General features: G+C 39.9%; 1 protein-coding gene across 1 annotated transcript in view; it reads left to right on the top strand.

Annotated features, from left to right (window-relative positions):
• The first annotated feature begins 16,831 nt into the window (after positions 1-16,831).
• USP32 (ubiquitin specific peptidase 32) overlaps positions 16,832-25,658 on the top strand; it is a 55,461-nt gene continuing 46,634 nt past the window's right edge. The window contains exons 1-5 of the mRNA XM_042026598.1: positions 16,832-16,840; positions 18,544-18,667; positions 18,766-18,893; positions 22,474-22,579; positions 23,104-23,222. Of these exons, the coding sequence (XP_041882532.1) occupies positions 16,832-16,840; positions 18,544-18,667; positions 18,766-18,893; positions 22,474-22,579; positions 23,104-23,222 (486 nt within the window). The remainder of the gene's footprint in view (positions 16,841-18,543; positions 18,668-18,765; positions 18,894-22,473; positions 22,580-23,103; positions 23,223-25,658) is intronic.

Below are 25,658 nucleotides of genomic sequence, written 5' to 3' on the forward strand. Positions count from 1 at the left end.
GTTTGCAGGGAGGACAGGTGTTTGTAATTGTTGCCCTATTGTGCGTTCACGTGATGCAGTGCAGGTAAAGCAGCTCACCTGTTTGATATTTAAAGCCCTGATAGAATTCATGAGCTCAAGCCAATCTATGGCTGCCCTTTTTATTCCTGCTTACATGTGAGAGGCATGTCAGGAGTGATTAGGGAAAACTGGGAGGAATCCACTGCGTGTTAACTGAAAGAGAAACAAATTGATGTGAAATTGGGTTTTTGTTAAATATCTTCTAGTTGGTTTTTTTGTTTTTTTGGTTTTTTTCTGGTGGAGCCTCTGAGGGATGCCATGTCAGATAGGAAATGGAGCAGTGTAGTGTCAAGCAGGAGAAACAAATGTATGATTCAAAGTCACTTGCGTTACAGATTTTAAACATAACAGCCCTGAAGAATTTTCACTGCTAGTGAAAGTATAGGAAGTCTTTGAAAGCTTTGGTGCATGTATTTTTAGAAGAGCTGGAGTTAAAAATGCAACTTGGTAGAGGTGTGAAGTTAAATATATCAGGAGGCGTTTGAAATAAGCTGTTTGGTGGAAAATACAGTCATTTGGTCACGATGTATATTCCAAAGTTCCTAAATAAGAAAAAACAAGTGTTTTGAATTTTAAAGTTAGATTTAAACTCTTACACTGCTTCAAAATCAAGGGAGTTGATCTGGATGTTTCATAATTAATAAGATTGGTTTCTGAAAAAGTTATTTGAAATTATTTCGGTGCAGTGGATATAATACTTTTCTTTGTCATTTTTTGGATGTTTTTCTTCTCTATATGAGACATTCAATACTGTTTTTCTGTAGGAGACCAGAAAGGTTGTTTTAGGCACTCTGTTATACACCAATGTTTTGCTAAATAACTATGTTGTTTACTTAACCAGTGAACCACTGTATGTATAAAACAGGCCAGTTATCAAAACGTTATTTGTTAGACCATTCTTACTTCCACAGAACCTTGCTGGTACTTGTGGCATTTCTGTGGACACAAACAGAGATAACAGATAAATGCAAACGTTAAAAAAAGAAAGCCAAATATATTTATTTCCAGTTAGATCCACCTTCTCTAGCATTGTTTCCTGGTTGTTAAATGCCGAGAAAGTTTTGTATTAGGTGATATTGTTCAAATTTTTCAACTGGAAATTCTTCATGAGTAATCAGTAGTGGTTACCTGTACTTGTGGTAATCATTCAGAATGCTGTGATCATATTTTTGAGTCACCAATTTGAATTTCAGTTGTTCAGAGTATCTGGAAAAACAGTGCTTCTGTAAGCTTCAGAAAATAAGGCCGACTTTTAAGCAATTTCATTTATTGCAATTCCATTTTGGTAGTAGCCAAAGGTTGTGAAGGTGAGGGGAATTGCAGTTAAAGGCTCACAATATAAATAACTGTAGCTAAAATGTAACTTCTGTTCAAGGAGATGAAAGTGCCAGAGCAGGCTGGTGCTGATGGCCTTTTCCACCCCTGAGCAGGAGATGGTCCTGCTGTTTTATTTTCTTCCTGCTCCTTGGCACAGGCAGCTGACACTGCTGTGGTGACGTGGCCCTGGGGATGGGGACAGTGAAGTTGTCCTGTGTCCACCAGTGCAGGTCACAGGACTCTCATCAGCCTCTCTGAGATCTGTGTCTGCCTGTGCAGCTTGGCAATGGAAAGCAAGGGATGCTATTTTAGACATCTCTTTTTATGAATTTTGCCAATTGTGGTCATCTTATTTATAGTAGCCAGAAGCACAAAGTAATGTTGCTGTGGAAAAGGTATGAGATGAGAAGTGAGGAGAGCTATTCCTGACCCCATGGACCTCCTTTTGAGGATGGATTCTTTGTGAGGAGATTAAATTCTTGGGCAGGTTGTTAGAGGTGAAGTAGGAAGTGCTTTGTTCCAAACTGAGCATAAAACTGTTGGTTATTTTATCAAACTAAATTTGTGATGGCATGAACTGGTACTGTGGCTCTTGAGCTTGTTGCTTTTTTTCCTAGACCTGAGCTCCAACAACAATTTTCTTCCTAGGGCAGTGCTGCAAGTCAGTCAGTTTTGGTGCCTTTTCCAATGTTTGCCTCTGATTTCCCACTTTTCTCCTACCTCCTTGTCCATCAGGCTGTCTGGGTGCTCTGGCCTTGCCTTATGCCAAGGAGATGGTGCTCTAAAGCCTGCCTTATCTTTTAGTTCTCCTGCTGCCTGTCTTGACACCCAATTCCTTAAAGGGCTGTCTTTGGGCCGATAAAACTTTATAGAAGGAAGAACTTTTTATCACTATTGTATTAGCTCCAGCACAGCAGCTCCTGTACTGTGTATGCACTGTTGTGTATGGAATATTTTAATAAGAATTCTCCAGGAAAGAGATGCCTACATGGTATTGGTGGCCAGTTTATTTCAAATCCCTAAGGACTGTATTTTCCAGTGGCTGTTAATGTGTTCTGCTTCAGTAACTTTCAGAGGATAATCGTAGACTGAGCATAAATTTATGTATGTACTTGTGAATTATGAAACTGTAGAATCTGTAGTCAAAGTTTCTGTGAATGCTACTTAGAGCAGGTGTAATTCAGGCCATTTCCAGCTAAATTATCTATGCTAACTATTGAGTCAGGGAACCACTTAAAAGAAATGTCAGTTAATAGTCACAGATCTGTCAAATTTGGGCCGGAGAGGAAGGAAGAGTTTTCCTTCTGCTCAAAGCAAGATAAAATTTTTGTTTCATATGTGCAGCGTGGAAGAAGGGGAGCTGCCACAACATCAGCATGGTCAGTGAGCATAGAATTTGGAGAAATGGGTGACTGCTGATAAATCCATTTCATTGTGTTTGGTCTTGTGCACAGTGATCTCTGAGAAAAAGAGCAAAATGAAAGCACAAAAAGAGTGCTGTTGTTGGAAAATGTACATGCAGTTAAAATGCCAGCTAACAGTGAAGCAAAACTTTCAGGTGTATCAATTGCACAGGTTTTGCCTCTGGAGAGCTCATGGAATAGTGGTTTTTGAAGGCAGTTTTCTCCTCTGGTTGTCTGTCTCTGAGATGGTACCAACACCAAGCCCATCAAAGTAACAAAAACCCGCTCTAATGCACAAGAAGGTTGGTTAGCGTGTGCCAGTAATGACTAATGATGTGTGATGGGCAGAGGATAAATCTTGCTAATGACCTTTTGTGTCTTGATTGAATTTGAAAAATAGCTACATTTGTTTTATTTAAATCAAGGCAAATATATCTGGTGTCTGATCATTAACATCCTCAAGCGTACAGATGTCATAAATCTGACAAAAGGATGATGGAAAACTTGTGCAAATATATAATCATCTATTTGAGGCTGTCGATCTCAGCCTGGTGACAAATCCATGGACTCAGCCCTTGAACCCATGGAAAACTGCTTTTTATTACTCCGGATTATGAAATTAACTTTTTAAATCCCAGACATCTTTTTAGGAAAAACGATCAGGGAACCATTTTAGTGGTTTATTCTCTTCTTTCTGTATTCCACAAAGGCGATTGCTCTGCTTTGTTTTCTCTCATATCTGAAAACCAGAGCTTGACCACGATAGGGAGGTGAAGGTTCTTCAGGATATGTTGTTTTCTAAGGGTATAAACCTGTGTCTTTCTGAGCCTTGAGTTTCAGAGGCATGTGGTGAAAGTGCCTAGAAGTCTCATAGCCTTTTTTTTAGCTACCAGAATGAATAGAATCCACTGTGGAGACTGTCTAGATTCTATAGCGAGGCTTGTTATATCAGCCAGTATTTGATGGCTTCAGGGCTCTGTCATATGATGAAAGCAGGTATGAATGCAGAGCTTCACACTTCCTGTTTATAAAGCTGCAGAGCTACAAGTGGCCGCTCAAATTCACAGAGCAGTAATTATTTCACAACTCTGGCATTCAGTTGTGGTGCTTGTTTTGGGAGGGCACCTCAGTAGTCTCTGCTGAGCATGTACTACAAGGCAGGAGTGACTTGGGGAATTCCACTGAAACTTCCACGAACTGATGAGAAGATGCTTCTTAGAATCACAGAGTGGTTTGGGTTGGAAGGGGCCTCAAAGATCGTCTTGTTCCACCCTCCTGCCATGGGCACCTTCCGTGACACCAGGTTGCTCCAGCCTGGCCTTGGACACTTCCAGGGATGGGACAGCCACAGCTTCTCTGGGCACCCTGTGCCAGGGCTGCCCCACTCTCACAGGGAGGAATTTCTTCCTCATATTCAGTATAAGCCCACTCTCTGTCAGTGTGAAGCCATTCCTCCTTGTCCTGGCACTCTGAGCTCTTGAAAAAAGTCTCTCTCTGTGTTTCTTATCAGCTCCTTCAGGTACTGGAGGGCTGCAATTAGGTCACTCCAAAGCTTCTCTTTTCCAAGCTGAACAACTCCAATTCTCTCATCCTTTCCTCCCAGCAGAGCTGCTCCATCCCTCTGATCATCCCGGTGCCACCTCCTCCTCTGGACTCCAGCAGCTCCAAGTGGAGCTGCACCTCCTTCTAGAGTTGCACGTCAGGGTGGAGGCAGCTCTGCAGGTGGGGTCTCACCTGAGAGGGCAGAGGGGCACAATGCCCCCTTTCCTGCTGCCCACACTGTGGGATCAGCCCAGGACACAGCACATGTCCAGCCTCTCCCTTGCACCAGCACCCCCAAACCTTTCTCCCTACAACTGCACTTGATCTGTTGGAAGAGAGTTGGTTTTTAATCTGTAATTCTTCAGCTGCTAAATTGCAGCCACCACTTTCTCCTTTACCTCAGGTTCCAAGTTTAGAGAAGTGAACTCAGTGGGTTTCAACCTCTTGCTTAGAACTACCCAAGTTATTTCCTATTGGAAATGAGGAACATGGTGTAGTAAACTCAGCTAACAGTAACTTTCCTTTCCTGAGATACCTTTTGTGGTCTTTAGAGGCTCTTTACGAAATGCCAGTTGAAAACTTACAAATTAGGGGTAAATATTGCCACCTGCTTGGGCTTCTGGGCGTGCTGTGGTTCTGTGGGAGATGATTGCATCCTTTTAGTAGGTTTTTAGTAATTCTTAGATGGTTCCCAAGCACAGTAGAAACTTGGTGATTGCTCAAATGCTGGATGTGCAGAGAGTGATGCAAGTCTGAGAAAAGAGGATTTAAGAATGTAGGTGTTCCGTAAATAAGAAGAAGTTGATCATCTTAAAGGCAAAAACCCTCAAAAAGTTGAATTATGATTCAGTAAGTGTTGGGAATTCTCTGGTTTCTCACTTCTCAGGTGAATCATGTCTCTAAATATGAGCAGGCTCACAATATTAGCTGCAGTTTTGTCCTGTCAGCGTGTTACTGGAGATTCCAATCAAAGCAGTCAGAAAAGCTGCCAGGGGAGTTTAAATAGATATCATTCCAGCCATGGGGCTGGAGGTCACAGGATAAGCTGAACAAATCCTTATTTTGAGTGTTAAATATCTTGATATAAGTGAAAAGACCACTATCAGGCTATTCTGTGTGTAATACATTTTCTTACCTTGATGTAGACTAAAACTGAGTCCTCAAAACATTTATTTGGATTATAGATTATATGCCTATATATCTCATGGGTCATAAAACTGAGCTTTATTTCTTGTATTTTAATCAATGACATCAGTTATTTTCATGGTTTCTAATCAGTTTCTAGTTTTTACTCCTGTAACAGCAGGCCTTTTTTTTTTTCCTTTTGGTTTTTTTTTTTTAATATACATGCCTGGAGAAAGTTGTTGAACTTTCATCCTTAGAGGTTTCCAAGCTCTGCCTAGACAAAACCCTCCGGAAGCTGGTTTGAATTCAGCCTTGACCTAGTTTCAAGCACAAGGGTGAACCAAGTGACCTCCTGAGATACTTTCCAACCTGATAGATTCTATAAAATATTTCTGTTCATCTTGAATTTTGGAAAGCCTTGTTTTGATGAAGTCCTAAATCTACCTGACAGTGTCTTACGGGGGGGGGGGGGGGAAGACAGAAATAGAAACTAGGAAGTTGTTCAGAGTGAGATGAAGCATCTCTAATGAAATGTGAAAGAAAAAAAAAATAAGAGTGGGCTACTTTGAATACTGTTTACTTGACTTATAACAGTCTCAGGCTTTCTGGCTGCTGGCACTATGGCAGGAATGAGTACAACAACCCTCACCCCTTTCCTCTGCTCAAGGGAACTCGGCCCACTGTCTCCTTTCATAAAATAAGTAAGGCATTCAGTTCTTTAGTACTCAAGAAAATGAAATCAGATTCAAAAAATGGGCCTCTGAAGGGATAACAAGCCTTGTGAGAATGAAAAAGAACATAGCATTAAGAAGTAGTGTGATGAGGTGAGGCATGAAGTGTCTATTGAATTCTGTAAATTAAGATTATTGTATGACTCCTGCCTTGAGGTAGGACTGCTTAGGATTTGTCTGTATTTAAAAACCCAGATGTTACTAATATCTGTCATTCAAAAAGTGTCACTATCTTCTGAAAATTGAGTGTATCTTGGTTAGGTTGTGAATTCGTACATTGATATAAATCATTTGGTATACAAGGAGGTCTAATGAGTCTTGAGCTCTTAGGACATCTGTATGACTTAGTTGTTAACTATTACTAAAATAATCCTGCTCTGTTTTGGTCCAAGAAGAAGTTTCAAATGCTGTGAGCTTACAGAAGACTGATGGAGGAGGGGTAGGACAAGTGTTGCATTTTCAAATAGCAGAATTGTTTCTGTCCACTGACCTTAGTTATTTCCAAGCCTGATGTAAACCAGAACTGCCCAGTTGGGGTTTTTAGGGCCTCCTACAGGCCTCCTTTAGGGCTCTTCTTTGCCTGATGCTTTCCTAGTTTGAGTTTCTGTATAGACAAGGAAGTTCCGTGGGTTAATTCTAATTAAGACTTTCAATTTTTAGGCATTTAAAACCAAGTTATTTCTTAATTTGTTCCATTCCTTGAAGCAGGTGCTTTTTCTATAAGTTATACTTAGTCTGAATTATTGTGAATGTCCATGTGATATTTGCAGTATTGAAGAACTACAAAAAAGCATCTTTAACTTTTAATTTTCATATGAAAAGGTCATTTACATAATGAGACAATGAAGCCTTTGGGCAAAGATGAATGTAGAAGAAAAATCCATTAAGGTAGATTCTGCCTAAGAGTTTGAAAGGGCCTAATTCACCAAACTTTTGAATGCTGGATTATTGCTAGCACTTACTGGAATAAAATTCCCTGCTTGCCTAAAAAGAGTGGCAAAATCCTAATGCACATTTTCTTTTGTGATTTCTTCAGGGACACCTTACCTTTTGTTAGTGATGACTCCATATCTCATAGGCTGTGTAGCTTTAGTGTTTTCAGCTGGGCTGTGTAATAGTAGTTGGCATTTCTTTTTTACATAATGAATTTTAACACCTCTGAGAGGTGGGGTTTTTATGAGGTTGTGTTTACAGTTGAGCAGGGCTGACATGGTCCCTACAGCTGGGGCGTGTTTGGAAAGTGCATGGCTTTGAAATGCTGTTTTATTAAACTGGTGTAAAAGCCCTTCTGTATTTCTGATTTTTAATGGCTATAAACTGAGTTCAGATCTTGGTTTGGCACAAAATGTGTCTGCATGTGGGTTTTGTAGTAGCTCACCAAATCTGCTTAAAAACTGATGCAAGTTATCAATCAGAATTTTTCTATGTAGCCCATTAATTCATTCATTAGAATGTCAATTAAAGAAAATTCCTTAATTATTTTAGTGTTTTTCTGACATGTGCCTAAATTCTAGAGATGTGAGATTCTTGGTTAAATAATCCAATAGTTTAACAAAACCACTGTTCTTATAAAAATCTGGTGACATTTGCTACAAGGCCCTTATTTGGTGGTGTAAAAGAGGCTGTGGCTGAGAAAGGTTTGGACAAGGGATAATCAGGCAGTTTGTAATGACCAGGGTTTATTTCCCACTGTATAAATGTTACTTAATGCAGGACTGGTGCAAGCCCTGAAACAGTTCCTCACTGAATCATTGCCTCCCCTGGAGTGATCAGCTGTCACAGGTAGGGTGACTTGGCAGATCGAGTGACATGCCCTGATCTCCAGGGTGTTCAAATCCTCCCTTTCCTTCTCCTTTCAACGTGTCACAACCCAGGACAAGCCTCTCTCATCTCATGGAAATGTGATTTGGAGGCAACCTGTGCTTTCCATGGGGTGTGTTTGGGGCAAAACAAGGTATTAATGGTGGTGTTAATAAACTGCACAGGTTCATGTGCCCACCAAGGAGGAGTTCTCTGCAAACCAGAGTTCCTGAGACAGGGATGCTCTTGGAACCAGCAGGGCCACCCCTCCCTCGTGATGGGAAGCACTGGACAAACTGTGATGGGATGGGCAGAAATAATGTCTGGCTTTGTCAGACACTGCAGTTCTGACTTTTAGAGTGGTTTTAAATAGTCACTGAGACAGTCTGTACTGTAAAAAGAGATCTGACTTCCTTCTGGTCAGGCTCTGCAGCCGCAGGGCCAGGCAGTGGGAGCTGCTCGGAGCCAGAGCTTCCAACCAGCAGCTACAAAGGCAAAAGGAATCTCTAACACTTATTTTGATGATTTTTTTTTTTTTTAATGTCCAAATCCTTTGAAGCTGTTTCACTTAGTTTAGAATCTGAATTGGGCCCACAAGCTATGAGAGGCAATGTCACTGGGCCAAAATAAGAGATAATTGCATTCTGTATAAAAATGTAGGCTTCATCCTTTCAAAATAAAATCTACTGCAAGCCTTTTGGAATTTTTCCTCAAAACCAGTGATTTTATTCACATCGTAGCTATCTTTTTGTTAGCTGGTCTTTCAGTTGTCATCTACTCACAGTTTGATTTCATGTTAAGTATTTAGTATAGAATGGATGCTGATGTTTCTTTTGTGTTTTGAATGGATGTTCCTTATCTCATATATGATGATAATGGCAGTGCTCAGGGTTTGTGACACTCTCCTGAGCTGAAATATTTTAACAGGAATTTCTCTCTGATCTAAGCTTGCCCTTTTCCAGTGTGAACCCATTGCTACCACTACGGTTCCTGATGAAGGGTCCTTCCCTTCAGATGCTGGAATTGTTTCACATAATTAATTTTGCTCCATTAGTTTGCAAAATTTGTTCTTTTAAAATTCTGAGACCTTGAATGAAATAAAAAAGTGGAAGAAACACAGAGCCCTAAACAGAACAGGAAGTACCAGATTGAATAAGTCTGTGGATGTGGGGAAAAAGAACTGAAAGTATTGGGATAGTAATTATGAGAACTTGAGTTTTGCAGATTGAATTTGTTCTAAAAATGAACTTGAATGTGGCATCATGAATGTATTTTGGGCTGAAGAAGCAGTTCTTTTCAATCCCCATTTCTAGCTGTTAGGTGTTATCCAGAACACAAATCTTACTCTGGAAATTTCCTAGTCTTGTCAAGATTTCTAGCACGTTTTCCCTCGTGATGTGATAAGTTAAATCCTGGATTTTAGTTTAAAAATTGAAAAAGTGGATTTGCACTGAAGCAGCAGTGCTTTAGGACAAATGAGCAGTTGGTGCAGTCAGGGCAACCTGGTCTGTGTTTTGCCAGGATCTTAGGGAAGGTTGTTATCAGTGGTAGAGTAATGTGAGAACGTTTTGGTCCCTGTTTTCCAATCCTGCAGCTGACAACATGATTTGTCTTTGCCTAAAGAATTATAATTGATCTTTTTGCCATTAATAAATTCCCCAGTTTTTTTGTTGCCTGCAATTTAGCATTGTCTTCTGATCACCTTGGATAAAGAATTGTGGTGTAAATGTGTTGTGAGAACGAACGTTATTCTTTAAATAATGAGTAGATTGCAATGTTGATAGGGCAGAGGAGGAAGGAACCACAACATGCACTAATTCCAGTGCAGAACACGGGATAAATATCTGCAGAGGCCAGAGTGTTACAGGGATAGAGGTTAAAAAGCAGAATAGAAAATATTTGATAAATATAGACTCACAGAATGTTCATAATTTATTATGTAAATGTACTGCTGCTAATAGAGACTGTAATGTCCTTGAGGATATCTTGTGAGTCTCTTCAGGGATTCAGGGAGAGGTTCCAGCTGCTGCCTCCGTTCAGGGCACTGGGGCTCTTTGGTGTAAAGTCGTTCTGGTGCCTTTTCTGTTTCTGTGGAACAATGGGCAGTGTGTTCATATGAATCTCTGGAATTGGAGTCATCCCATCCATCCGAGCTGCTCAGTGGCACTGGAATGACTTGGAGCTGCTTTCCCATGCAGCTGTTCCAGGGTGGATCTAAATATGCTGTTTCATCCTTCCCAATGGAGGGCCTTTGGAATAATGTACATCTAATGCTGAATATCTTCAGTGAGAAATTCTATAACGTAAAACTAGTATGGCATCTTTCAGGATAATCCTAAATATGAATCCTAGGATGTTAATTGAGGATTCTCTTAACAGGAGATGCAGCAGTGGAAATGGAGTTTGGAAATAATAATAATGCTAGTTGTTTGCTATTGTCTGTTAGAAAATAAAGCTGATTCAGTTCTTGGTGTTCTACCAAACATGTAATGGGGTCTCAGAACTAAGCACATGGTGGTTTTTATTTTATTTCTTCACTCACTAGTCCAGTGTCTGTATTTGTGATTCTGCTGGTATTTTTCAGCCATTCACAGGTCGTGTAGCAAACTTTTCATTACGTGTTTGTAACTGTGTGACAGGAGACAGAAATTTGGGACCTGACACTAAAATATTCCCTTTACATCTGAGTTTGAGATTATATTTTAGACAGATGTGTCCCCAAGAGTTGGGAATAGGAAGGCTGGAAGCAGAGAGCCTTTTGTTGGCCATATGAATACACACACGTGGAGTGTTTGTGCCAGAACACTTGACTTGCAAGTGAGTCATGTTTTTCCTCTGACTTTAGAAATTAAGATGTAGCAATGTATAAATATTATCTGAATCTTTTTATTATTCGTGTCATAGTATGTAAGTACTGTGCTTTACTAGAGTTGGCTCTTCTAGCTGCCAGAGGCCAAGACTGGAGTGAATATTTGATCAAAATATACCAGCAATCCCAAATTAGAGCTTCTTCCTTGCCTCTCATCCTCACTGAAGGTGATAGGAAACTCTGCCTTCCTATGTAGAAGTTGTAGCTTGTGTTTAACTTTCAGGCTTAGACTCTATTTTTTATTTAAAGAAAATTCATATTACAGCTGCATTTAGTATGTTTGGCACTCCTGGGAGACAGGATATGAAATATTTGTTACATTACAATTTATTTTGTAGCCCAGTCCTTATGTGGTGTTTGCATTTACATAGTTGGCACTTGCCTTTCATTTTAACAGGGTGTTTATTCCTTGGAAACGAGTTATATATTGTAATTTTGTGAATCTTAACAAGCATAAATGTCTAGATGATTTTCATGGTGGTAATAAAGCAGAAGCAGCTTTTTTGAGTTGTGACAGAAGCTGCTCTGCTCACCTATAACAATACAAACTTTCAGTGTATTTGCCAGGAAAATTAAGGAAGGGACAGCTCAGAAAAACAGTTTAGTTTCTAATCTAAACAGGACTAAATATTAATTCTAAACGCTGAAAAGATTGAGGGCTGAAACATTCACCTGGGAAATCATGGACAAACCACAACTATGAAGGTGCATCAGAGGAAAATAGCAGTGGAAGGGGAAAGCAAGTTAAGGAAGGAAAAGATGAGGAACTCAGGTGAAGATGGGCATCCCAGACTCCTGATTATTTTTTAGTCCATGTTGTATTTTGGAGGGGAGTTCAGGGTTCTCAGTACTGCTGCTCAGGATGGTTTGTGCTCTTTAAAACTTGTCCCCCTTTTCCCAGCCAGCAGAGGACAGGGGCCATGGGTGGGAAAGGTGACATCCTGGGATGAACCATGGCTGGAAATTGCTCCTGGAGAATGAGTTTACCAGTTCTTTACTTGATAACAGGAACCACTTTTGTCCCTAATATTGCAGTTGATTCTGCTTAAATTTGCAGTTGTAAAAATGGTAAATTTGATTTTGCTGATCTGCAAAGTTTTGTGACTTTTCAGGTTCTTTTCAGGTTCTTTTTATCCCGTGGCTCACAGGGTTGGACCAGGGAGCTCCTTTAATTCCTGAGGATCTAAAATATAGCCAATAAGATTTCCAAGCTCAGATGGTGGGAGGATTATTTCACTGTTGTTATTTTTTTTTTTTCTTCCCCCCCTCTCCCCCCCCCACTGGCTGTTATGTACCAGTTCCTCTCCACACTGAGCTTACTGGGAGAGTTAATCCAAACAGCAACGTGCCCTGATGGAGATAGAGGGGGATAAAACAGGCTGGGAATGCTGGCATTCTTTTGGGGATGGGGACTGTGAGGAGTAAGCTCTTTGAAGATTAAAAGCATCACTAAATGCTAAGTATTCGTGTTACAGAAAATTGGCAAATCCTATTGTAATGACTAAATCTCCTTCCACTCCCTGCACGGAGATGTTAAACCTTTGATATGCATTAGGGGGAGGTCTGATAGAACCAGGGAAATCTTTATGCACAGGATGAGCCACTGCTACCAAAAGCAAAGAATAGGTGGGAGGAAAAAATACAGCTGGATTGAATAATTCCATTTTTTTTAAAATACCCAAACCGTGGTGTTGTTATCCTCTAATTCTTGTTATTGGTAAATATGTTAAAGACTATGAAGCCTTTATGGAGGTGCCCTTTGTCAACTGAATTTCTGATATTCCAGTTACAAAAGATTCCTTAAGAGAGAATTCATTTTTCCATTAGGGAAGGCAGGAATTTTTTGTCTGTGTTTTCTCCCAAAATATTCCCAAGTGGATTCCTTTTTAGCAGGAGTGTGTGGGTGTGGAGGTTGACTTTTTAGTCATAGCTGGTTCATTTATCTCAATTGTGTTTTGCAGTTGGTTCCTCCAATTTGGGGTTGTTCCCAAACACGCTTTACTTTCACTTGCACATTTTACCTCTTTGAAGCTTTTTAGTAATTGCTTTGGTTCTTGACAACTTCATAACCACAGCCATTAAGTCACAATAAAGACTAATGAAAAAAGTAATAAAATTTCCATGTATAACTAGGATGAAGATTCCTAAGGGAAATATTGAGCAAGTGATTACAGGGAAGATAATTGTCTGGTTAGAGAATTATATGCCCTGCGAGTTTGATATTGAACCTCTAAAACTGTCACTTAAAAATCAAAATATTAGAATTATGAAAACGTGAGCTGGAAGTGAGGAAGAATGTGAGACAGGTGATTTTTTTTTTCTTGCTTTCTGAAGGATGAGCAAGTTGTTAGTTTTATTAGAATTCAAATTTGGTTATTTTTAGTAAAGAATAAATGCAATGTTATGCTGATAGTTGCAAATTACTGCTTGCTTTGTGTACTTGTGATGTGCAGGGCTGGTGGGATTTTGTTTTTTAAGACACTGACTTAGCAAGCTGCTTTTCATTCAGTAGTGACATTAGAAATTCAGATTTTGGGGGTGTGTTTGGAGAGTATTAGGGGCATTTTGATGCTTCCATTTCTGGGGGAAAATACCAGTACTTCAGTCAGATGAGCTCGAAAGATTCTTGACCCTTCACCTTGACTGACCTTTTTATCCTGTGTTTTCTTTTCCTGTGTATGCAATACTTTGTTCCTGTTTTGACTTTCAGCGATGTCGATACATTGTGGTTTTCTGCCTTGGTTGGGCTGGTCTGGGTTTTGTGCTGGGAACCTGTGAACCAGAATAAATCCTTTCTTTTCATGCAGTCAAATGAAGTATTTCAGGCTTTTGAGACAGAAATCAGCTTTTTGGTTGTGGTTACTGCTACTCCTCCTAATGGCAGTGATGATTTGTGTGGAACTTTTGTGATTCTGGAGGTGTTTCCGTGTCCAATTAGTTCTACCTGATGTTAATTGGTCAGTTTATAGTAGCCAGGACAGATTAATTCCACCTTCCTTCAGTTAAACACTTGGAATTCTGCCCTTTTCACTGATTAAATCAGCATTTCAGTAGTAGCTTGTAGTGGTTTTATACAATATCTTAGCTCATTTATCACACATCTGTCTGATGCAGGCTGGAATTTATATCCATTTTAGTGCTGAGAGAAGACATGGAGAGGTTAAGTGTCTCTTGCCTGCGTGTCTCAGGCAGTGTTAAGAGTTCAAATGCTTTTATTCTTCACCTTTGCTCCATCAGACAAGTGGCTGCTTTGGAAAGCTGTGGTTGGGGTCTCATCCTGTATTTCTCAGCATTTTACATCAGTGTGCTTCAATTTTGAAGGATGGGGGGAAAAGCATTATAAGGGAAGGTGTTTATGGGGCTGATCTGACTTTGCAAATAAATATTAAATAGGAATTTAAAATACACTTATTGTGTTTGCTTTTGATGCATGTATCACAGGTGAGGTGTATAATAATTTTTATTTAAATTGTAATAACTCCACTAGGCCTGTCCAGCCACTTCTTTTAACCTTTAAGCAGAGACTGTAGTGTGTGGCAGTTCTTATATTCCTTATATTCAATAGTTACATCATCAAATATATATAAAATTAAGGAAGATTTTAAGTTCTTTCTTATGGTATTTGAATAGAACACTTTATTGAGGTAATTTTTGCAAACCTTAGCTCAGATCCAGCAGCCTCTAAGAAAGTATCACAGAATGTGCAGTGTAGGTACTTTGCTTAGTGAGGAATTGGCTTTGATGTAACAATTTTCTTCTCTCTCTTTTTCCAAAACAGGACGTGAACGAGCAAAAATATCAATATTATGTGTATTTAGTCATGAAGTTATATTTTTATGATGACTCTTACTATTTTTCACTAGCAGCCTGGTAACAGCAGGGCAGCTTTTGCTGAGGCAGGTATTTTGCTGCCCAGTTTTTGTTGTCTAAAATTGTCCTTTCAGTGTGATCTTCGGAGGGGACAGAGGTGGTGCCATAGCCCAAACCATACACTGCCCACAGGGTATTTTAGAACCTTCCCAGATAAAAGTCAAGAAGGTGGGAGTGGGATTAGAGCTGTAGGATGTGGAAAGAAAGAAGTGTCTCAAGTGAATAGAGATTCTAAAATGAATGGAGAATGTGGCTGCAAAACTTGCAAAGCTCCACTGGAAGGGTTGATTTCCTCCAGCTTGGTTTGAACAGTTTTATAGAGGTGGCAAAACAAGGTTTAAGTCTAGAGTTGGACTTGCATAGTCTGAGCTTCAGATTCAGTTTCAGCCCAAAAAGAAGACTCCAGGGTGATTTGGTGATAAATACATGGAGTAAAGGCAGAGCAGAACCAGGTGGTTGCTTTCCAGCATGGGCCAGTTTTGGAAGGCACTGTGCATTTTGTTATCTGGATAGATGGGAATTAAAACAAAAATGTGGAGTAGTACATCCATATAAACAGCCTGAAGTTTAAGTAACACTAGGAAACTAAAAATACCCTCGGCAGCTGGTGAGCTGAAGGTTTGTTACAATTACTTTAAGCTGGGTGACATTTTTAGCTGAGGTTGCGTGCTTTCATTTAAACTTTATTAAACAAACTGGAGCTGGAATATTCCCTGGAGAATTGGATGCAGCACTAATCTCCTGTTAAACTGTCTGCAGCTTTACTGGAAACCCTTCAGCTGAGGTGGCACAGGAGGTTTGTGTTAGCAAAGTTAACATAGACACAGTGACAGTCTGGGACTTTGCTTCACTGGTGGTTTTTGGAAGTGGGCAGATAGATTTTTTTTTTTTTTTTTTTTAAAGAATTATCACACAATATCTAATTAGTGAAACTTGGTTTTGTTACCTTGAATCAACCTTACAGTCAAAAGGTCGTTTGTGTGGTCTCAAGGTGTAAGGAATTAAATGTGCATTTCCAATTGAGTCACTTTCCCTGCAGCAATATTGAGGTTGTGCCACCTGTTATTGGCAGGTGGGATGCAAAGATGGGTTTTGCTGTGTTTGCTACCATGAGCTTATTCTGGGAAGTTGTCAGTGTCTGTTTTTCCCTGTCAGGCTGTGAATACAGCAAGGGTGCACCCCATAGTGTAGTGTCTGTCTCGTGTGTCTAATGACAGCAGCTTGTGAATGCTCTTCTCAGAGGTGTTCGTAGACAACTGGCTCCTGGAAGTGTTTGGGGAGTCTGTGCCTTTGGAAAAAGTGAATATTCCTAATGAAAGAACTTCAGTCAGTGTAGGAGGCAGGTTTGTCAACTACCCTGGTGTCTAAAGGCAGGATGAAAAACGCCTCTGTGTTCTGTGGTGCTTCCTGTGTTGGGCTTGTGGAATTGAGAGAAAAAAGGCAGCTTCTGGGGATGTGAGTGCTCCAATTTCTAATATTACTATAGTAATAGATGTATTGCTTCTAGAAATGTTCCTTTAATAATTGAAGACTTAGTTTTATTTCCTCTCAACACGCTATCGTGTTCTATCTCTGTTGAATAATTGGTGCTTTCGTGTTGGGATTTTGTATTCAAATATTTTGCCTTCCAGACTCGTAGTAAACATTGATAATATTTTTGATTTATGCTCTTCTCATTTCAGTTGTACTTTCATGTGCATGGATCTAAGTGTATAATGAACTTATCTTTACAAAGCTTTGCAGATGATTTTAAATGGCCAGCATCAGTCATTTTAATGGCTCCTGGGGAAGGAATGGAAGTAATTACCTTTCCTGCTATTCCATGACCTTTTTTGTAGTTTCTGCCTGCAAACAATAATACTGAGTGGGCTCTGGCAATAATAACTTGCTTTTGAAATGTAACATGGATTGGCAGCATCCACTTACCATGCCTGTTAAATATACTGATAGTGTGGTTCTTTTTGAAAGTCTTGGGAGTATTGCTTGACAAGTCTTGTGCCTAACCTTCTCCTCACCTTGACTGGCACTCCAGTCACTCCCATGGATTATGGGAAATACATTTATATGGGATTTTCCTACTCGTGAGCACTGCCTGGGGTGCACACTGGGCAGTCATGGATGCTGTAAGCATCAGCTTAGCAAATGCTTTGTTTGTATAGAAACTTTTGCCAAATAACCCCAAACCAGATTGGATTAAATGGTGAGGAGATCAAAAAATTAACAGAGGGGGAGAAAAAAACAGAACACAGAGTCTATTTTTGTTAAAAATATGTGTGTGTGTGCAGGCATTTAAAAACTGCAATAAATGAGAATATTTTCATCCAAGAACTGTTGCTTGATTTAGTCTAGGATCCAGGTTGTTTGCTTTGCTTTGCCAAAATTACAAAGCCAGTAGCTTCTCCTATCCATGTTCCCCAAGCAATCCCACCACTCATTAAGTGTGGGGAATTGTCCCTGCTGGCTGAAGATTTGCTGTAGTGACGTTGTGCTTAGAGGTGAGAGGAGGTGAAGCACTTCTCTTCATTTCCTCCCTGAGTGTTCATTAAAGCATCACATGGAAAGGCACACAGTGACTCTGGGTAGATGTTAATATGAAATAATGGAATTTAAAAACCTCGTAAGCCAGGTAGCAGTATGAAACCAACATTCTTCTGCCATGTAATTAAAGCAGGCTCGTTTCAGTAAAACAAGATGTGTGATAATGATAATCACCACTGTGCTAATTGATAGCTCTGGTGCTGTGTGGGTCACAATTGAGGTTTATCCCTTAGATACTTTGAATTTTTTCTTTATGGCCAGAAGTACCTAGAATCTGTAATAAAATTTGAGAGGAAACATAACCCAATTTCTGTTTCCACACACAATTGCTAAGTGAAGCCAAGATCTGTTTCGGTGTTGACTCGGATTAAAATTAGGGAGAAATGTTTTAATGTGATTTACTTCTAAGGGTTGATTTTTGCTTTTGATGAATGAATTAATTAATTGAAAAGTAGAAGTTTTACTGAGTGCTGGATGAAGCCCTCAGGTGCTCTGGGGTTTTTTGGCTGACAAGAAGCTCCACAAGTCTTTGGCCGTGGCAGTGTTGTTTCTGTCTGGCGTGTGATAGCGGGGTAAGGAAAATGCCTTGCTATAAATACAGTGACACAGCTCCCATGTGCAGCATCATTTCTCTGGGCTTCTGCATGGTAAATACTCCTCCTGCACCCCACAGGAACTTCCAGGGCATCGTGTGCCATTCCCTGCAGCTTGGCTTTAGACAGAGGGCTTGTTTTGTTCCATGAGATCCTTCCTTTCTTAAACACTTTCTTAGAAAGTTGCTTTGTGCTTGTAAAATCTGAAGGCAGCACTGCTTTCCAGGGAGCTCCCAGGCCAGGATGAGCGGGATGTCATCACATTTTCCACCTTTACAGTTGTGAACAAGCTTGAACAGGTATAGCTGGCAAGCAGATTTTGGATGTGCAAGGGAATCTTGGGTGAAGAATTACATGTAGTCCAACATTTTATTCCTATTAAATCACACCTCACTGCACTGTCTCATGAACTTGTAGTGGTGGTGAAGTACTCTCTTTGTTTTAATTTAGAAAAGCAGGCTGATTAACAGATGAAACTGCCTGAAAGATGCTGTTGGAGCTGCTCTTAATAATATTCACCACTGCTGGTTGCAGATAATTTCTCTGGCTTACATGCAATGCAAAATTGATCATAAAGCTGCCTTATTTTCCTTTGTGCGACAAGAATGGTGCTGAATTTAGAACAAATTACAATCCACTATTGTAGTCAGAAAACTTAGGCAGTGAGCTGTTGTTCACATTGATGGTAACTGTAGGTCTGCTTCCCTTCTCTCTTTTCAAGCAAGAGTAGTTTATTAGATCTCATTTTCTCCAGTTCCATTTTCCCACTCTTTAGGGGAAATCACGCGTTTAATTTCTTCATCTCTTTTTATTGTAAAGGTAAATGTAAGGAGGGGAGGATTTGGAGATTCCTTAAGCTATTACCTTTCTGTAACATCTTTATTGACCAAATCTTCTTTTCTTTGCTCTGTTCTCAGTTACAGACATAGAACTGAAGCGGCTCAAAGATGCTTTCAAGAGAACTTGTGGCCTCTCCTATTATATGACCCAGCAGTGCTTCATCAGGGAAGTTCTCGGTGATGGGGTCCCTCCCAAAGTTGCTGAGGTGAGCTGTGAACTTGCTGTTTTCCTGGGAAGCCAAATGCAGTGGATAATGGGCAGCTGGATGGGGCACACACAAACGTTTATGGAGTTGATTGAATTGCCTCCCATTTTTTATGCAACATCACAATGCACCTTCTCTGCCTGAAAATGATATTCCAGACTTGGATCATGGAATCAGCATGAGCTGAGCTACTGCTCCCAACCCTATTAATGCCTGGTAGATGACTTTGAAGTAAACCTGAATATCCAGATGGAAAGTTGGGCAATTAAAAGATTGGGAATTTGTAACAAGACCATTGTAACAGATTTTATTTACTCCAACAACACTTGCTGTTGGTTTCTCTGAGATTCCAGTAGCTGTTGCTTCATTTTCTGAAGATGAATCTTTACAAGCTCTTACAAATAAATTTGTTCATAACAAATGTATAAAAGAACTGACAAATAGCCAGAATCAAAATTTACTACATGGATATAAACATATATCCCTGTGTATATGTCTAAAAAAAAATAGTAATACCAACCTGCACGCCTGCATGTTTACAAAGTTATTGTCTTGTATGAAGTTACCCCTTTCTTGAGAGAGCTATGAAAATATTATTGGTAGAGAGACAAAGATTAGGCAGACCTTTCAAATGATCTCTTGCTTCATGTCATTTCTAGTCACAGCTTCTATTTTTGGCATGCTCAGAGCTGTTGACCTCAGAGGCAGCGTGCAAGCTCCCAGTTTTATTTAGATAATGTGAGTGCTGAAGTGTGCATTGCTGGAGGTTTTACACTCTGCCAGAGTTCCTTTTCCTAAGCTTAGTCTTTTCTCCATTCTTTTTTTTCCCCCCTGTTTTTCCTAAGTGTTGGCAAAGAGGATGATACTACTTACTTCTGTAAACAGTTTGCTTTTTATGTGGGTGTTTAAGGCTTAGCAGGAAAATTTGCAGTGGAAAAAGAGGGGCCTGATTTGCCCAGAGTTTAAAGCCTGTCTTCAGTATTAATTTTTGAGTGTTTTCTGGATGCTTTGAGAGTTGATAACCCCTAAGATGAAACAAAAAATGTATCTTTCACAATGCATGGTTGGTTTGAAATAGTGTAACATACTGAGAATTTTATGGTACGAGTTAACTTGTACTTTTATATCCCTTTTATGTCAGTATTAAGGATTAAATTACTGATTTGGTCACAAACAGAAATTCTGGGGCTTCAAATGTCTGCTGGCTAGTTTCTATTTTATTTTTTTAAAAAATCTGTCCTTAAAGACACAGATTGTCTCTTTCAACACTCGTTATGGTTATAGAGCAGTTCTTGGTTTCCAGGTGGTGAAATAAAATTAATGGAAGACTCATAATTGGTTTTTGATGGCTTCTCATCAGAACTCATCTCAAAATTCGAGTACAAATTATGATGTACTCGTAGCATTCATACTCAGGCAGTGCAGTATCAAATCTGTGAACTTGAAAACTGTAAATTGGGCCAAAATTGGGATTTGAGTCAAGGGATGCTTTGTAAATCCTGGATTCAGGTTTGGGAGAGGCAGGCAAAGTCATTAGGCAGCTAAAACCCCTCAGTTTTCTGCCTTTCACTCATTAAAACCGATCATTTGGAGCCTCAGGTTGCTGGGCTGGGTGCTCTGCATGTTGTGAATAATGGTTTTTCATACCTGAGGAGTGAGAGGCCTTCAGGAATTTATTAAATTAAAAACACAGGAGTTTTAACTAGGACATAAAACAGGACTGAAACCAGTGGAACTTGGGTCAAACAATTTGTGTGATTGTCCTGCACACAAAACGTTTTTTAAATGTTCAGGACAATAATGTTCTTGGGAGGATCTCTTGGGAAAATGGAGTTGAAGATGTTAATAAAAGGAAATTTAGAGATGTGTCTGTGTTGTTAAAGTGCAAGAAAGCTGGTCAGGTGGTGGCAAGCATGAGCACAGCTTTTGTTTTTAAATCTTGTTATACTCTTCAGTTGCCCGTGCAACAGAACATGTCAGGCTTAAATTTTATGAAAAAAATTACTATGTGCCATATACTTACAGTAAATTTTACATCCTGAAGTGTAAATCGCTGTGATTCTCTCTGGGTGTGGCTGTTTTAAGTAAAGCTGCAACAGCATTAAGTAATTTTGGAAAATACAGAATTGCATCACATTTTGATGGTGCATGTTAGGAGTTTTCCAAGTGCCACACCAATGTGAAAAAATGTGGAGTTCCTTCCTTAGGAATGCAAACTGATGTGTTACGTGACTACTCAGCGTTTATAAACTCTTCCCAAGGAATGATTAAGCAGCTAAACTCCAAGCAATGCCAGCTGCCCGTGGTTGTAATTACATATATTAAATACTGATACCTTGGATATTATCCATAGAATTCCTTTTCTCTGTTTATCTCATGAGCAATTCTTGTGTTGTGTTGAAATAATGTATAAATGTAATATTTGGTGCTCATCTGATATCGCAGCTGAGATGTACAAAGTTCAGCAGAAGTGAGTGGATACTTTAGCTGCATATTTTAAAGAAGTAATGAGTTCAGTGTAATATGAAGGTAAATTGCCCACATGGGCTGTGTAGCCTTGAAGGCATCTGGTGAAGACAGAAGGATTAGGCATAAAAAGTGTGGAATTCAAGTCTCTGCCTTGAAGCCTGCGCAGTTGTTGTGTCCAAATAAAGCACAAATTCAGCTTTAATAATTTAGCCCTTCAAGCATTCGTAAATGGATTCAAGTTGGAGTAACAGAAGAGGCTGGTCTGGGCCCCCTGTGGAAATTAAATTTGGGTAACGCTGTGGGATGGAAGTGAGGTTCTGCAGGATGTTTTCTGGAGAATTAAAGCCTGCTGTACATTGATTTACATTGCCCTGCCTGCAGACAGATTTTAGTAATCTGAAGGGATGGATGGATGGACAGATGGACATGTGGACAAGGAGAGGATTTCTGCAGGTCACTGTCGAGGTGTCTCCAGCCAGTCTGCAGGAGCAGCAGTAGATCTGGTGTAGCCACTCTGTGTCAGGTGTTCCTTTATCACCTTCTTGCCACCACAGCACTGTGTGGCTTGGCCAGGTCTAACCTTGCCAGGCCCAGGACTGGTTTTGTTTGGGCACTCCCAGTCCTGACTTAATTTTGATCTGTGGTGGAAACCACCCCTGTGATGGTGTTGTGACTCACAGGGCTCTGGAGTTCCCCTCTCTGCTACCAGCCTGGGCTTGGGGATTCCTGCTGCATCTCCTTGATGCCTTTGAGATTATCAGAGCTCAGCCTGGAGGAGATTTCAGCCCTGATAAAGAAGTGTGGGGAAACAACACCATGAGCAAGTGAGAAGTGTCTTCACTGGAGGGTTCTAACATGGGATTTTTATATTGCTCTTTATGACTGGTACCTGCCTTTCCCTAAGTAAAGGCTGTTTATAGGTACCAGAAGGGCTACAAAAGTGTAACAGAATTAATAATTGAAGTGTGTTTAGCTGAATGTGAGGTGATGAGCCTAAAAACCACATAAGATGGAGCCTCAGTACAAGCTGCTCTTCTTATTTCTGACATGTTTGCCCTGTTTCTGGTTAACTTCTCTATTTTTGGTTAACTTCTCTAATTTATTCTTCTAGGTTATCTACTGTTCATTTGGAGGAATATCCAAAGGGCTGCACTTCAATAACTTGATAGTTGGATTAGTTCTACTTACAAGAGGCAGAGAGGAGGAGAAAACAAAATGTAAGTGATGTAACTTAAAACAGTAACAACAAGACTGTGAGTGTAAAATGAGCACACATTTTACAATAAAAAACAGGATTTTTGGAAACATTTTTGTCTGTATTTTTTTTAATTAAGTGCATTTTTGTTTTCTATATTCATTCAAAATGAAATATTTGCTAAGTCATCATGAAATGTCAGTGTTGGGATCCTGCAGAAAGCCTGATGCTCTCTGTATGTGGGCAGAGGAAGGAGGATGGCATTGATATTTTTCAAAACAAATAAAAGCATCTGCCTACTGACTTCTGTTGTTTTGTCTTCTCTGTTAATCTGACTTGATAACACTCATTTTCCCTTTGATTACAATGGTAAAAGAAAAGGGAGATCTTGACCTAAACCTTGTGGACCTGTATTGAAACTGGAGCAACCTAAATTTTTAGTCGTTTAGTTGTTGCATAGCCTTTGACATTCTCAGCCAGTTGTAAACTTTAAATTTGAAAAATGTCACTGCCATGAGATGTTTACACAAATCTCTATTTCCTCAGATATTTTCAGCCTCTTCTCTAATGAATCTGGGAGTTATGTTGTCCGTGAAGAGATGGAGAAGATGCTGCATGTGGTTGATGGGAAGGTCCCAGAGTCACTCAAGAAATGCTTCTCTGAGGTATTTCATGCAGCTCTTCTCCTGTTGCATTTACAAAAAAGTCAAGATTACATTAAGTGGCTTCTTTTTCATACTCATGCACGTATGGGAACAAATTGACCTTGTTTAAATTGGGTAAAAGCTCATGGTTTTTTGTGTTGTGGTATTACATGTAATTTGTATTGATGTGAACAGCATTTGGTGTATAAATGCAGGCATTCTCTGTGCTCCTGTACTTACTGTGCTGCTTGGAAAGAGATCATTTCCCAAGGGTAATCATGTCATCAGGTAAATTTAAATACTAATATTGCTGGTGGGAACTTAAGTCATTAATGTGAACATTTTTTTGTAATCAGGGAAGAAATCTAGAATACAGAGCTAAGAAAGAAAATCTGCACCCTGGATTTAAAAATGCCTGACAGCAGTGGTTGCTTAAAAATAATAGTTTTATATTATTGCTTTTGTATCACTGTTCCTGCCAGGAGCTACAACATTTAATTATTCTTTAGGTTGTTTGAGAAATGTAATCTTTATGGAGCTTGCTGAGGTCTTCCTCTAAACCAGGGAATTAGTACTTCCCTGTATTCATAGGTGATTCTTGGGCTCCAGGAATCCTGATGAATTTTCAGTGGTTTTTGCTTGGTTTGTTGTCAGAGGACTAAGATCAGCAGAATGGAGACATCATTGTATCTTCCTCTGGTGAAAGCATTGAGCAGATTGACTGGAAGCTTTATTTGTGGCTGTCAGGTTACTTAGTTACTTCAGATTTTATTGGTCTGTGTTGGAGATAACTCTGGCTGTGGGCACTGCCTGAGCCAGACTCTGATCTGGCCCTGGTGTCCTGTTGGCTTTGGAGGCAGTGATTGCATTCCTCAGTCCTGGCTGGAATCATAAATCCTGTGTCCACTGCAGTCCAGCTTCTGGACCTGACCCACGGTGCCATTTTCTATTTATAATTTCCCATCAGTGTGGTGTGATGAATTGCACCCTGCAAGTTAATTGCACGCTGTCCAAGAAATCCAGAAATACTTTATGAAGACTTGCAGGAAGATGAGTATCAATCTGGGCTTCAGAGCATTTTCCTGTTCAAGAAAATGCTGCATATTGATTTTTCTTTTAAAATGAAAATAGTGTAATAACCCACTCAGCAGGATTTACTGGGCTCTTAATCATCCACGGTCATTGCTGGAGAGTGAGAAAGTTTAATGTTCCTGCTGTGGGCCTTCCTGCCTGCCTTATAGAGAGAGGATGGGTTTGATTTCAAGCATAATGTTTATAGGTACTTCTGTTCATCAGAATCATTGCGTGTACTCAGCTAGAAATAGAAGCTTTGGAATATATCTGAGTTTTCCTTTTGTTTCTCAAGTTCCATCATAGTTCAGCTGTAATCATTGCTTGCTTCAAATGCTTTCTTCCTCCTATCTGAAGTTTTTCTGTCCCTCTTCATTGTCCTTCCAGGGAAAATTGGAGTTCTAATGACACAGCTCTTACTGCCTTTACAAAGAGCAGTGCAAAAAGTAGAGGGAAAGGGTGGAAAAGGGAGTGAGAAAATGTTCTTGTCTCTTGATCCAAACTGTTGGAGAAATGAAAGAATAAGAAATAAAAGTGAGGGTGGGGAGGCCCTGGCACAGGGTGCCCAGAGCAGCTGGGGCTGCCCCATCCCTAGCAGTGTCCAAGGCCAGGTTGGATGGGGCTTGGAGCAGCCTGGGACAGTGGGAGGTGTCCCTGCCTGTGGCAGGGGGTGGAACTGGATGAGCTTTAATGTCTTTTCCTACCCAAACCATTCTGTGATTTGTTGGATGAAAGTATAAAACTCTTTAGTCTAGAAAAAGAGGCATAAAAAGAATGAGTATCTGGACCTGAAACAATCCCCTGCAATGGGAATAGGAAGCAAATGTTTTAGCAGTGCTGGTGATGAACCATTGGAGCAGCCTGGCCAAGGGAATATAGTGAATTTTCAATTTTCTGCATTTGGCAGTTGCAGATAGTCCGTGGCCAAATGCAAATGGTTGGATTCTGTAGAGATGTAATTCAGTGAAGTTTAATGGTCTGTGATATGAGGGGAGTTTAAATAATCAATGACTTGAAACCTCTTCCACTTTCCAGACCCCTGTTTATTTCCCCTGGAGATGAGACTCTCCATATAATGAGTTTGTCTACTGATAATGGGTTTGCTTTTATTTGAGGTAGTTTTGTAGGTTCTGTAAAAATTAGTCTGCTGATCCCTATGGTTTCATGGCCACAGCTTGGCAAGGATTCAAATAAATGGTTTAAACAGCACAGAAATTCTGTGAGTGTGCAGATTTTATGTATTCCTGAACAGGGAGCTCCAAGAGACACAGAGTGAGCAGATCCTGGGAATGTCACGTCAAAAAAATCCACAAGTTCCTGCAGTGATTAATCACAGCATTAGTTATTCCCAAATCTGATTTTTCTGTGTTGTTGGTATACCTGCAC

This window comes from Corvus kubaryi, unplaced genomic scaffold (genome assembly GCF_017639235.1).
Source record: "Corvus kubaryi isolate FWS band 111438036 unplaced genomic scaffold, C.kubaryi_AGA036_p1.0 37284, whole genome shotgun sequence".
In the NCBI taxonomy this organism is placed as follows: Eukaryota; Metazoa; Chordata; class Aves; order Passeriformes; family Corvidae; genus Corvus; species Corvus kubaryi.